This window comes from Nerophis lumbriciformis, linkage group LG04 (assembly GCF_033978685.3).
Source record: "Nerophis lumbriciformis linkage group LG04, RoL_Nlum_v2.1, whole genome shotgun sequence".
Classification (NCBI taxonomy): domain Eukaryota; kingdom Metazoa; phylum Chordata; class Actinopteri; order Syngnathiformes; family Syngnathidae; genus Nerophis; species Nerophis lumbriciformis.
Window position 1 is genome coordinate 34,275,647 of NC_084551.2, and position 14,052 is coordinate 34,289,698.

Consider the following 14,052-nt stretch of genomic DNA (forward strand, 5'->3'; position numbering starts at 1 on the left):
ACGACGTCACCTTGGCGTCAGCCTTGTCAAAAATGTGTTAATTAGAAGTAGAAATTAGTTAAAACACGTCACTTTACGGTAACCCGTGCCAAAAATTTGTTAATTAGAAGTAGAAATTAGTTAAAACACGCCAGAACTTTAATTAAAACATTAGTCGTAAATACATCGTAAATCAATCCCGACTTCCGTTTTCCTATGGCTCGGCGGCGTCATGACGTCACCCTGGCGTGATGACGTCACCCTGGCCAGACCAAACAACTTTTCCAGACTGCACGACTAAACTCCACATCACGACTCGTCCAGCTGCGCTACGCGGAGAGGCTGAGATTTATCAAGATTGTACGGAGAAAAACAACCAAATCCCGCTATCTATATACTTTAAAGGATTTCACCTTGATTTAAGTGTGTACACATTTCTTTTTGGCTCTTTAAATTGTTTTTTTTCTCCCTTTACGTTACCGCCGCCTCACTGAAAATTGAGATGAGGACTTTGTGGTTGTTGTTCCTGGTCGGGCTGGCCATCAGCGAAAAGGTACGTTTTCTTTTACTTCACACCTACAATTAACGTTTATACGTTAATTCCTAAGTTATAATGTTGGCCTGTTCTGTTTTTGTCGAAAAAAAAGCAGTCACTTTCCTCTTGAACAACCTTTCTAATCGGTCCACACGGACTATTAACTTTATTCCAAACATTTACAAATAACTGCAGGTTAAAAAAAAACCTAACAATGAGTGTTTGCTTGACGAATATTTATCAAAAGCATTTTCAGTCCATGTATAAGTGCTTGGGTTGGTGTCAAGTTCACACTAGGCCAGTCTGCTCTTTACTTTTTGTAAAAAAAAAAGTGCTAACCTCACCCATACACTTAGAATAAGCTTTAACTTTAACCAAGTTTAGTCCACATGGGGCCTAAGGCCACTTTTCCCCCCCCTCAAGAACAATAAAAAGCTATCTGTTTTTCCCTCTGCATCTGTAGCAAAGCTGGAAAACACCTGGAAACAGGCTGAGGTTGAAATTTTTCAGTACAGGACAAAATAAGATCTAAAAGATAGAGGCCGGCAAAAGTATTTGGAAACAATGCCACCTTTCGTGATAATTCAATCACAGGCTTTGTTTTGTTAAAAAAGCTAGCCAGCTGAAACCTAAGATGGGTTTATAAAGTTCACCACCGACACTACAGTCTGTAGAAGGCCGTTGTAGCTTTATGTGAGTCTTGGAAATGAATCTTATTTTAGTGAAGCAGTCTTTTAGATGCCTCACGTCCTGAGATCCCAGTCCTAAAATTGCTGGGCGTGATGGCTTATGTCGTATATTCAAACCGTCTTTGTTGGCAAGTGTACTTGTAGAATGGCTGGTTAGTCAACACGGCGATGTGCCTCCAATGTGAATGACGAATGTTGAGAGAAGGCTTTCAGCTGATGACAAGATCTGAACTGGGGTTTTTTTTTTCGTCTTCTGGATGGATGACTCATGGCGAGTCCCTCTGGGCTAGCCCAGGCAAGCTTGGAGCTGCGTGGGCTACATGTAGAACATTTGAGAGCGATCGCAGGACACCTGCTTTTATTGTTGATCTTACTTTGTAAACAATGAGATATATTGGATTTATTTTTGGTAATACCACATAAAAAAAATTGACTATGTTTACACTGCAGGCCATAGTGGACCAAATTAGATTTTTTCAAAATCCAATTTTTTTCCAGCTACCTGTTTGGACTGCAAGTAAAACGTGATCTTTACCAGACTCCAGTATAAACGCAAACAGACCCCAATGTGGACTCTATGTCACTTGCATGCGCAGTCCGATAAATTAAAAACAAAAGAAGTTGACCGGATTCCGTAGATGAACAAGGAAGTCGCTATACTACCTTGCAAAATAAAAGTTGCTACGCCTTAAAAAATAGGGGTTTATGTGAAAATAAATTAAAGTAATACAGTGTATGAATGGAGATATATATATATATATATATATAGTGTAATATATTTGGGCGAGTTCTAATATTTTTATGGCTGTTAAGTAGAGGAGACACAGACATGAGCGCGGATCTACGTTAGCTTTATTTTTTATTTAGCATTATTCTTTTCAACTCACTTACGTAAACAACTTCTGCAATGTACGTAACATGTAAGCAAATATGCCACGGCGTACATGTCATTTTCGGTCCTTTAACAATCGCTATCTATTTGGAATCAAAGTGTGTGTGTGTGTGTGTTTGTTTGTGTCGATTAATCTGTTAATTATTACTTCGATTAGTCGATTAATAATCGGATAAAAGAGACAAACTACATTTCTATCCTTTCCAGTATTTTATTTGGAAAAAAACAGCATACTGGCGCCATGTTCTTTCAACTTGCCAAATAAAACAAGGAAAATGTTACAAAAATGCACACTTTTGACACCCCTGCTATAGATAATAAAAAATTAAATCTGATAAATATATGGATAAAAAGCAGAGCCTGACAACGCATGCGTGTTTATCACAACTCTCTCGCTCTCTCTGTCTCTGCCCCTCCCTCACGAATGCTGCTGCGCGCACAGTTTGTTTTGTTTTTAACCTTCTTAACCCTGAATGTACATTGAAAATACACGCAACCCTAACTCAAAATGCCGAACATTTGAGGCGTTTAAGCATGCTAGCAGCGACCGGGCTAGGTCTGACCATACGTCCTCTTTTCACCGGACATGTCCTCTTTTGCGGAGCTGTCAGGGCGGAGTTTCTTAAATGCCTGAAATGTCCGGCATTTTGAGTATTGTTTACACAACGTGCAGTACGCTACTTACTATGTCCGTGTGGAAACTCGTTCGGTACACCTCCGCACCGAACCGAACCGAACCGGTTCGATACAAATACACGTACCGTTACACCCCTATTATTTTGATTATTGTTTTTCAGCTGTTTGTAAATGTTGCAGTATATAAATAAAGGTTAAAAAAAAAAAAAAGCATAGATCCAACGAATCGATGACTAAATTATCGCCAGCTATTTTTATAATCGATTTTAATCGATTTAATCGATTAGTTGTTGCAGCCTTAATATATATATAAATATATATATACATACATATATATATGTTAGTGCTGGGTGTCCCACGATTCGATTCAATATCGATTCTTGGGGTCACGATTCGATTCAAAATCGATTTTTTTTTTCGATTCAACTCTATTCTCGATTCAAAAACGATATTTTCCCGATTCAAAACGATTCTCTATTCATTCAATACATAGGATTTCAGCAGGATCTACCCCAGTCTGCTGACATGCAAGCAGAGTAGTAGATTTTTGTAAAAAGCTTTTATAATTGTAAAGGACAATGTTTTTTCAACTGATTGCAATAATGTAAATTTGTTTTAACTATTAAATGAACCGAAAATATGACTTATTTTATCTTTGTGAAAATATTGGACACAGTGTGTTGTCAAGCTTATGAGATGCGATGCAAGTGTAAGCCACTGTGACACTATTGTTCATTTATTTTTATTTTTATAAATGTCTAATGATAATGTCAATGAGGGATTTTTAATCACTGCTATGTTGAAATTGTAACTAATATTGATACTGTTGTTGATAATATTAATTTTGGTTTGGTCTGTGTGGTGTTTGTGTCTCCTCTCAATTGCTCTGTTTATTGCAGTTGTAAGTGTTGCTGCGTCGGGTTTGGTTTTGGAATTGGATTGCATTGTTATGGTATTGCTGTGTATTGTTTTGTTGGATTGATTAATCAAAAAAAAGAAAGAAAAAAAATAGTTTTTTTAAAAATGAGAATAGATTCTGAATCGCACAACGTGAGAATCGCGATTCGAATTCGAATCGATTTTTTCCCACATCCCTAATATATATATATATATCCCATTATTTGCACACTATTGACTACTATCCACTTCCTCTGGCGGTCCGTGTCTTTTCCTGTGCAGACGACTGACGTAGCTTGCCAAAGATGACGTAAAAGTCGCAAACAGGTCGCATTTTGGTTGAGACTTTGTGACATTTCAAAAGATCAAATTCCAATCGGGGGCAGCACGGTGGAAGAGGGGTTAGTGCGTGTGCCTCACAATACGAAGGTCCTGGGTGCGATCCCCAAGCTCGGGGTGTTTCTGTGTGGAGTTTGCATGTTCTCCCCGTGGCTGTGTGGGTTCTCTCCGGGTATTCGGGCATCCTCCCAGCTCCAAAGACATGCACCTGGGGATAGGTTGATTGGCAACACTAAATGGTCCCTAGTGTGTGAATGTGAGTGTGAATGCTGTCTATCTGTGTTGGCCCTGTGATGAGGTGGCAACTTGTCCAGGGTGTACTCCACCTTCCGCCCGAGTGCAGCTGAGATAGGCTCCAGCAACCCCCACGAACCCAAAGGGACAGAGGTAGAAAACGAATGAATGAATGAAGATTCCAATCGGATTTCGACTTCCTTCTGATGCGGCCAAAACCTGATGCAAAAAGATCAGATTTTAAGCATTGGTTAGCGTTTACGCTGGCAAGGAATATCCAATCTCTGAATCAGAATCAGAATCAGCTTTATTGTCATTACGCAAGGTAACGAGATTGAGGCCATTCCATACAGTGCGATGTGTGCATGCTAGAAAAACAATGTGCAAATATATAAAAATATAAACAATGTAGAAGTGCAATGAATATGGTGTGAAATGAATATATACATGAAAAAAAAAAAAAAAAAAAACAGGGTGGTTGGTGGAATGGGTTATTGCACCGAAGAGAAGGCAGTTATGAGGGACAATGGGGCAGTCCGTTCAGGATGGTTATGGCCCTGGGGGAGAAGCTGTTCTTTAGCCTGTTTGTTTTGGTTTTAATGCACCTGTAGCGCTTCCCAGAGGGCAGCAGGTGGAACAGGTCAGAGCCAGGGTGGGTGCTGTCCTTGATGATGGCACTGGCTCTGTTGAGGCAGCGGGAGGTGTAGATGTCCGTCAGAGAGGGGAGAGGGCGGCCGATGATCTTCTGAGCCGTCTTGACCACTCTTTGCAGCCTCTCCCTGTCTGCTGCAGTGCAGCTGCCGTACCATACCGTAATACAGTAGGTCAGCAGGCTCTCGATGGACGAGCGGTAGAAGGTCAGCAGCAGGTCAGGCTTCAGGTTGTACTTCCCGAGGACTCTAAGGAAGTGTAGCCGCTGCTGAGCCTTCTTGATGATTGATGGGGTGTTGACTGTCCAGGAGAAGTCATTAGAGATGTGGACTCCAAGGTACCTGAAGGTGTGGACCCTCTCTACACGCTCGCCGTTGATGTAGAGGGGGGCAGGGTCGGTGCTGCTCCTCCTGAAGTCGACGATGATCTCTCTGGTCTTGCTGGTGTTGAGAGCGAGGTTGTTCTCCGAAGACCAGGCCGTCAGCTTCAGGACCTCCTCTCTGTAGGCAGCCTCGTCACCCCTGGAGATGAGCCCGACCACTGTGGTATCGTCTGCCATATGAGGGCAAAAAAAAATCAAATTCGGTGTGCTGTGTAAACAAGGCATTTGAAAACTTGAGATCTCAACATGGAACGAATGTTGTTAAAAGGTTAACGAGATATTTACTTGTGCTGCCACTAACGACTAAACTTTGACAGTTTTTTTTAATAGTCAACAAATCTACAAACCCCGTTTCCATATGAGTTGGGAAATTGTGTTAGATGTAAATATAAACGGAATACAATGATTTGCAAATCCTTTTCAACCCATATTCAATTGAATGCACTACAAAGACAAGATATTTGATGTTCAAACTCATAAACTTAATTTTTTTTTGCAAATAATTAACTTAGAATTTCATGGCTGCAACATGTGCCAAAGTAGTTGGGAAAGGGCATGTTCACCACTGTGTTACATCACCTTTTCTTTTAACAACACTCAATAAATGATCGGGAACTGAAGAAACTAATTGTTGAAGCTTTGAAAGTGGAATTCTTTCCCATTCTTGTTTTATGTACAGCTTCAGTCGTTCGACAGTCCGGGGGTCTCCGCTGTCGTATTTTACGCTTCATAATGCGCCACACATTTTCGATGGGAGACAGGTCTGGACTGCAGGCGGGCCAGGAAAGTACCCGCACTTTTTTTTACGACGCCACACTGTTGTAACACGTGCTAAATGTGGCTTGGCCTTGTCTTGCTGAAATAAGCAGGGGTGTCCATGAAAAAGACGGCGCTTAGATGGCAGCATATGTTGTTCCAAAACCTGTATGTACCTTTCAGCATTAATGGTGCCTTCACAGATGTGTAAGTTACCCATGCCTTGGGCAGTAATGCACCCCCATACCATCACAGATGCTGGCTTTTGAACTTTGCGTCGATAACAGTCTGGATGGTTCGCTTCCCCTTTGGTCCGGATGACACGATGTCGAATATTTCCAAAAACAATTTGAAATGTGGACTCGTCAGACCAGAGAACGCTTTTCCACTTTGCATGAGTTCATCTTAGATGATCTCGGGCCCAGAGAACCTGTCGGCGTTTCTGGATGTTGTTGATAAATGGCTTTCGCTTTGCACAGTAGAGCTTTAACTTGCACTTACAGATGTAGCGACCAACTGTATTTAGTGACAGTGGTTTTCTGAAGTGTTCCTGAGCCCATGTGGTGATATGCTTTAGAGATTGATGTCGGTTTTTGATACAGTGCCGTCTGAGGGATTGAAGGTCACGGTCATTCAATGTTGGTTTCCGGCCATGCCGCTTACGTGCAGTGATTTCTCCAGGTTCTCTGAACCTTTTGATGATATTATGGACCGTAGATGTTGAAATCCCTAAATTTCTTGCAATTGCACTTTGAGAAATGTTGTTCTTAAACTGTTTGACTATTTGCTCACGCAGTTGTGGACAAAGGGGTGTACCTCGCCCCATTCTTTCTTGTGAAAGACTGAGCATTTTTTGGGAAGCTGTTTTTATACCCAATCATGGCACCCAACTGTTCCCAATTACCCTGCACACCTGTGGGATGTTCCAAATAAGTGTTTGATGAGCATTCCTCAACTTTATCAGTATTTATTGCCACCTTTCCCAACTTCTTTGTCATGTGTTGCTGGCATCAAATTCTAAAGTTAATGATTATTTGCAAAAAAAAATGTTTATCAGTTTGAACATCAAATATGTTGTCTTTGTAGCATATTCAACTGAATATGGGTTGAAAATGATTTGCAAATCATTGTATTCCGTTTATATTTACATCTAACACAATTTCCCAACTCATATGGAAACGGGGTTTGTAAATAACAAATTACGAAAAACTTGTTTACAAATAATGAATTGAGGTGAAAGCATGCTGGCTTGCGTACGTGGTGTGTTCCATTAACCTTGGAAGTTAGAAGTTGGAACTGGGATTGACGTCACAGCAGAGTTATGAGCGTTACTGTTACAAGGTCGGAAATCAAGATGGCCACATCAACGAAAGCTATTCTTGCGCTTGCCTTATTTGAATATAAACCACTTATGGGAAAATGTTCACTCCTTTTGAAACCTTCAAACGCATTGGATGAAGAAACACAAAGACGCTATTGCTAGCGATGTAGAACATAAAAAACATGAAAAGATGCACTTTACATCATATATGGCTGATTTAGTGCAAACAAAAAATAGTCAGAAGTGCTAAATACGGATATAGCTGAAGCTTCTATTATTGTTTACACTCAGAGCAGCCATCTTTGAAGCCGACTCGGGGTTGGTGAGGACTCACCGACTCTACGAGTAGGAAATCCGACCTTTAGGGGCTTTCTAGTTTAAATTTCCGACAAGGAACTCTGAAATTTCGACTTCCCAGTACCAATGGAACGCACATTAGTAGCCTGTTTAATAGAGGTAGGAATCTTTGGGCACCTCACGATTCGATTACGATTACGATTCAGGAGCTACGATTTGATTTAAAAAATCGATTATTGGTGCATCTTTATGTTTATTGATGCAGTTTTACACTTTTTGTTTCACTAAATAAGCGGTCATTACTTGAAACTTTAAAAAAACTGTGCATTTGTAATAAGAAACAGTAAATTGATTCCCTCATTTATTAAATTCACGCATACTAGATTAATGGAAATGTGTGCAAAACTGGAACATAAGTGTCCTAAAAAAGGGGCTGGTCGGATCTCTCAGTGAGGTGGCTCGCTGCAGTAGGCCACATTTTAGAACTGCCTGCATAACTTTAATTTACAATAAATAAATCGATTATTGATTATTGACATTTACTAATCAATTTTATAATTGTCCATATCCGAATTGCAATGCATCTGAAAATCGATTATTTCCTCCATCTCTACTGTTTACCATTTAAGGTATTGATAGGTAATATGACCTACAATCCATATTGCGATATATATATTGCATCCTTTTGCGATAACAACATATGTCACAATATATTTTTTTCCATATAAATTAGTTGTAAAAGAGGAATTTTAAAACAGGTTAAATTGAGTAATTTCCTGTTTTCCGATGTGTACACTCAGTGTAGTTGTTTTGTAGTTGTGTTCTCTCGCTAGACTCTTGTTAATCTACTTGCTAATTTCCTGTATACAGCTGGTTACTCTCTACTATAACTCCAGCTAGACTTCTGTTAAAAGTGCCATATGTATTAATGTGGCCAGAAATGGTACTGTAATCACGGTCAAAATTCTGTAGTCTCCTCCCACTCAATGACTGAGGTTGCCAGATACGCATCCGAATCCTACTCCAAGGAACTTCAAAATGGCAATCTACAAGTCCTACGCTGTTGGTTTCTATTCTTTATGCTTCTTGCAAGATGGTTTACTAAGTAATTCTGCCACATTTTAATGATGTCAATTAGCCAAATGTATTTGTAAAGTTACGCAGCAATATTTTCGTCGGGATTTGGGACAGATTGTTAGCTTTACCCTGCATTAATGTCCAGTTTGACCGCACGGACCACCATCGAAATAATTATACATAATAATATAATATGTATTATATATCGCATAGGCCTACTTTGATGGCAAGCCAAGGCCAACAGTAAAATTACCGCCACATTTCGTTCAGCATAACCCCATGTTGCATCCAACCTGACGCACTGCATTCTCTCCCATTTACGCGCATCGCCATCTTTCAGTGCAGAGTGCAATTCTATTCTATTCTGAGCCAACCCAGGTTACGCAAAAACCACGTTACGCATAAATCATATAGCCTACTACCATGTCAATACACAAAGTAGAAAATCACTACATGTAATGCATTATATTGTGCCAAGCAAATACCACCCCATATGTGCCCTGCTAATGTTGGAACACATTTCCTCAGTGTAACAGCATATTGAGAACAAAACACACTACCCATATCCACATAGGTTTTATTTGTTGAAAATATATGTTGCCCTGTCAGTTGGATGACACATCAACATACAGGCTAACGGGCATATATTGCCCCCCGTTAGCCTCCCCGATACAAATGTTCATTTTGTTCCTGGCTTTGTCATGAATACGTTGAGAATTGTAACAACGCCTTTTAGATTTACTAAGGTCTGACATGTTTAGTAACTTTACCAGTGGCAGTAGCGAGACGAAGGTGGCGGTGCGTATCTGGCAACCTGGATGTGACACACTCATGGACTTTTTAATTGGTCAAACGATGGAGGGCAGGGCATTGAAATGAAAACAATAACAATATTTCGGGGCTGTAAAAATAATTTTGAAATGAGCATATCCAGACTGAACTGCTGTTATCAGTTATAAAGGTATTCGAAAAGAAGATGATTTAATAATGCCTTTTGACATATCGGGATATTTAATGATGACTTGACTTTAAATTATTACACATGGCACCTTTAAAGTGTGCTAAGCACTTATTCCTTTGTTGTTTCACTGCTCTTTCTTGCTCGGTGTGTTGCATGTCAAGATATTCACTGTTCTCCGGTGATAAAGTAACCCGAAATAAATTTAGTTTATTTGCCACAATGGAGGCGAGGATTAGTATTATAGAAGCGGCTCCACTCTGTTCAGTTCACAGTTCGGTTCAGTTTCAGTTTACGGTAGATGGACATACAGTATTTTTGCCAAGTGAGCAAGCTACACCAATTGCAGCAATAATATTCAGCGAAATTCAAGGGACAGTGAACAGTTTGTTTTGAAAACACTCTAATATTACAACCTGTGCTGGCTGATCGGATTTATTATGGTCTTTTACAAACAACCATGCCTTTCTACTTATCCATAACTTAGTGGCCAATGCATTACTGTAAGTAAGCTATTGGGCCTGTAAAGTAGCAGGGTTGTTCTGTGCCTTATTTTTGGCTACCAAACACAAATTATGACACATCCTTATTTAAGTATTGCTAAATCTGTATTTTGTACCCATCTGTGAGTGTCATTGCACTCATGTGGACACAAGCCAGCTGACTGTCTGGATTTTGTTCTTACTTTGTTATTGGTGAATTTTCAGACTAGTGTGCTACTAAAACTAAGGGGTTACCAATGCCAACCCCTTTACATTATCCATCCATCCATCCATTTTACAATAATTTCGTAACTTCAAAGTCGAGATTGGCGCCACCTCACAATTGTTTGTCATCACAATGTAAATAATTTGATCAGGATCCCTGCCCTGGGTGAGTTGGAGCTTATCCCAGTTGACTTTACGCAACAGATGGGGTACACCCTGTGTCAGTCCCAGGTCAAATATAGATACCGTATTTTCCGCACTATAAGGCGCACCGGATTATTAGCCGCACCTTCTATGAATTACATATTTCATAATTTTGTCCACCAATAAGCCGCCCCGGACTAAAAGCCGCGCCTACGCTGCGCTAAAGTGAATGTCAAAAAAACGCTGCGCTAAAGTGAATGTCAAAAAAACAGTCAGATAGTTCAGTCAAACTTTAATAATATATTGAAAACCAGCGTTCTAACAACTCTGTCCCAAAATGTACGCAAATGTGCAATCACAAACATAGTAAAATTCAAAATGGTGTAGAACAATAGCAACATAATGTTGCTCGAACGTTAATGTCACAACACACAAAATAAACATAGCGCTCACCTTCTGAAGTTATTCTTCATTCGTAAATCCTTCGAATTCTTCGTCTTCGGTGTCCGAATTGAAAAGTTGGGCGAATACGGGATCCAAAATGGCCGGTTCCGTCTCGTCGAAGTCACCGGAGTCAGTGTCACTGTTGTCCAGCAGTTCTGTGAATCCTGCCTTCCGGAAAGGTCGGACCACAGTTGTGACCGAAACTATCTGCCCAGGCATTTACGATCCACTGGCAGATGTTGGCGTATGTCGACCGGCGCTATCTGCCCGTCTTAGTGAAGGTGTGTTCGCCTTCGGAGCTGTGTGAAAAAAGCCACCCGGCCTCTTCGCGTAAACTTCCCTTAACCACTCGCTCATCTTTTCTTCATCCATCCATCCCTTCGAGTTAGCTTTTATGATGACGCCGGCTGGAAAGGTCTCTTTTGGATGGGTGGAAGTTAGCATGGCAAGCTAGAACCACAGTGAAGGATGACTTCTCATTCCCTGTGGAGCGAATATTCACCGTACGTGCTCCCGTTCCACAGTGCGGTTCAGTTGCTGTGAAATACGGTAGTAATCCGTGTGCGGATGGAGAGATTGCGTCTTTTTATGAACCGGATCGTTTTGTAGGAGCCATTTTGTGGTCTTTACAGATGTAAACAGGAAATGAAACGTACGGTGATATCCGCGCGTTTTTTCTTCTTCTTCCGGGGGCGGGTGAAGCGCTTCCTGTTCTATGGGGGCGGGTGAAGCGCTTCCTGTTCTATGGGGGCGAGTGCTTTCCTTGGCGGTTGCTTGCGTAGAAGAAGAAGCGCTTCCTGTTCTACCGGGAAAAAAGATGGCGGCTGTTTACCGAAGTTGCGAGACCGAAACTTTATGAAAATGAATCGTAATAAAGCGCACCGGGTTATTAGGCGCACTGTCAGCTTTTGAGAAAAATTGTGGTTTTTAGGTGCGCCTTATAGTGCGGAAAATACGGTAAACTACCTTTCACACTTACAGACAATTTAGAGTCTCCAATGAACCTAACATGCATGGTTTTGGAAGTACTCGAAGAAGAGACAATATCATAAAGATGATGGTCATTGGTTGAACACATTTGTCATTGCGGCATATTGTCAAATTAGAGCAGTGACAACGATACAGATGTGTGCTAATGTTTGCTTACCCTGTTGCCAGGGTGCTGTAGTGTTGTATTTCAGTCTCCCTTTTGCTGCAAAGGCATGTTTTCTTACTGCCTTTAGACAAAAGACGAGGGAAGAATACCAAATTCGCTACTTTAATAGGCACAGGCTGAATTCTGTCGGTACTACCAGGCAACGGTTCGCACAAAATCAACCGGTGCCATATTTCGATGCCATTGTTTTATACGTTATATCACGCACGGTTGATTGCAATCGGGTGAAAACTAACTTGGACTGCCTCAAGGTAATGTTACAATTTTTCATGCCAACAAAGGAATAAGGCCCTTAAAAGTGCATTATTAAGGCACCACCTTTCAAATTGCGCAATCTCAATGCTAACTATCTATAATTACATTGGAATAGCATTATCAATTTTTCATTGCGATTTTAACACCTCCAAATTTGGTAATCAAAACTACAACTAAGACACACGTTACAATCTAACAGCTGGTGTGTAACAAGAACAATACCGGGTACTTTTAAAATAAGCTAGGCCTGTCAAATAAGGATTTTTTTTAATTACATTTTGAAATTTAGATTAATCACAGGTGATTACTCGCTTGCATAATTACATTTTGCTGCAGAAAAGCCCCCAATATTTGTACACCAATGCAGTTTTCTTGTTAGAATGTCACCCAGGAATGTCTTTTAAACATTTTTCTTGAATGCATTTCATTTATTTGCACAAAACTTGATAACAGTTATTTCTAAAGTTCTTTCAGGTTCAATTTTGGAGTGAATGTACCAGCAAGCACATCAGTAGGAGTCTCCTCACTCATTTGTGTACTGACATATGCACTGATCTTATCACTGACCGTATAGTGGCTAAGGTTGAAGAGCTTTTATTATGGTCAAAATAAATTGCATGATTAATATAAGTGTGTACATGTAGTGATTTATGTGATCATTTTTTGTGATAATTCATGAGTTATTGGTGAAAGTCCTAATCTAAACACTTTGTGTAGGGTTCAACAAAAGAAAAGAATGACACATTAAACGACTACTTCTGGCTATGGCAACAGACTGTAGCCTATTCACTACTACTGACTAGTGAGAAAATGTCAATAGAGGCACTAATTAAAAACCCCTTAAATGCTTGTTTTTTGGAAACTCAATACCTTTGAAAGTTGTTAAATTAAAATTCAGTTTTTACATTATTTAAAAAAATACAGTCAAAGTATACAGTGTTGTACTTACAAAACGCACAGTTACAAATCATGTCTTGTCAAAGCATTTTCTGGTGCTGTAAAATGTTGAGTAAGGCAAGCCAATTTCTGTTCACGTTGCAAGTAAAATCTAACAGTTTAAAATGGAGAAAATACATCTTCAAATGCTGAACTACAAATAGGTGGGGGTTTCTAGTTCTGCTATTCACGAGCATACTGTAGTGTTTGATGATGCTGCTATATAATGCTGGTGATGACAGCCCTGTTGTTTATACTTAAAGAGGTTACACAACCATGCTTCCATCCTGCTCAGTCTATATAACTGACTTGTAGCCCATGGGAGGAACATTTTACTGAATACACTATAAAGCCTAGTGGTAAAAAGGAATTATTTATTGCAAAAGTAAAATTGTGCATTTAGCCAACTGCACTCGCTTTTAGGCTGCTATACGTATGTGCAGAGTTTTACTGTTGCGATCGAGCTTTTTCCAGCACACTCTTCTCGTCATGACGGCGCACCAGGCTACCAGATGGGTATATATTCTATGGTGTGTGTGACGCCATGTATGTTTTCCAGATGTGTGCTTCTCTTATAATAAACCCACATGCATTATAGCAACTTTCTGGCACAGGGGCAAGACGGTGAAACGTTTTTGTTGCATTTTATTCTGTTACACTGTCCCTGCAATAAATCTGTGAAAGCAGTTTTGCAATATGTCCGAAGGCCTCTTTAGCCTTCTGTCTTTTATCTATTTGGTCATATATTTATGTACACTTACTGTATG

General features: G+C 40.1%; 1 protein-coding gene across 1 annotated transcript in view; it reads left to right on the forward strand.

Moving 5' to 3' along the window:
• Window positions 1-253: 253 nt before the first annotated feature.
• LOC133600339 (uncharacterized) overlaps window positions 254-14,052 on the forward strand; it is a 29,350-nt gene continuing 15,551 nt past the window's right edge. The window contains exon 1 of the mRNA XM_061953303.1: window positions 254-532. Coding sequence (XP_061809287.1) covers window positions 482-532 — 51 coding nt within the window. The 5' untranslated portion in view covers window positions 254-481. The remainder of the gene's footprint in view (window positions 533-14,052) is intronic.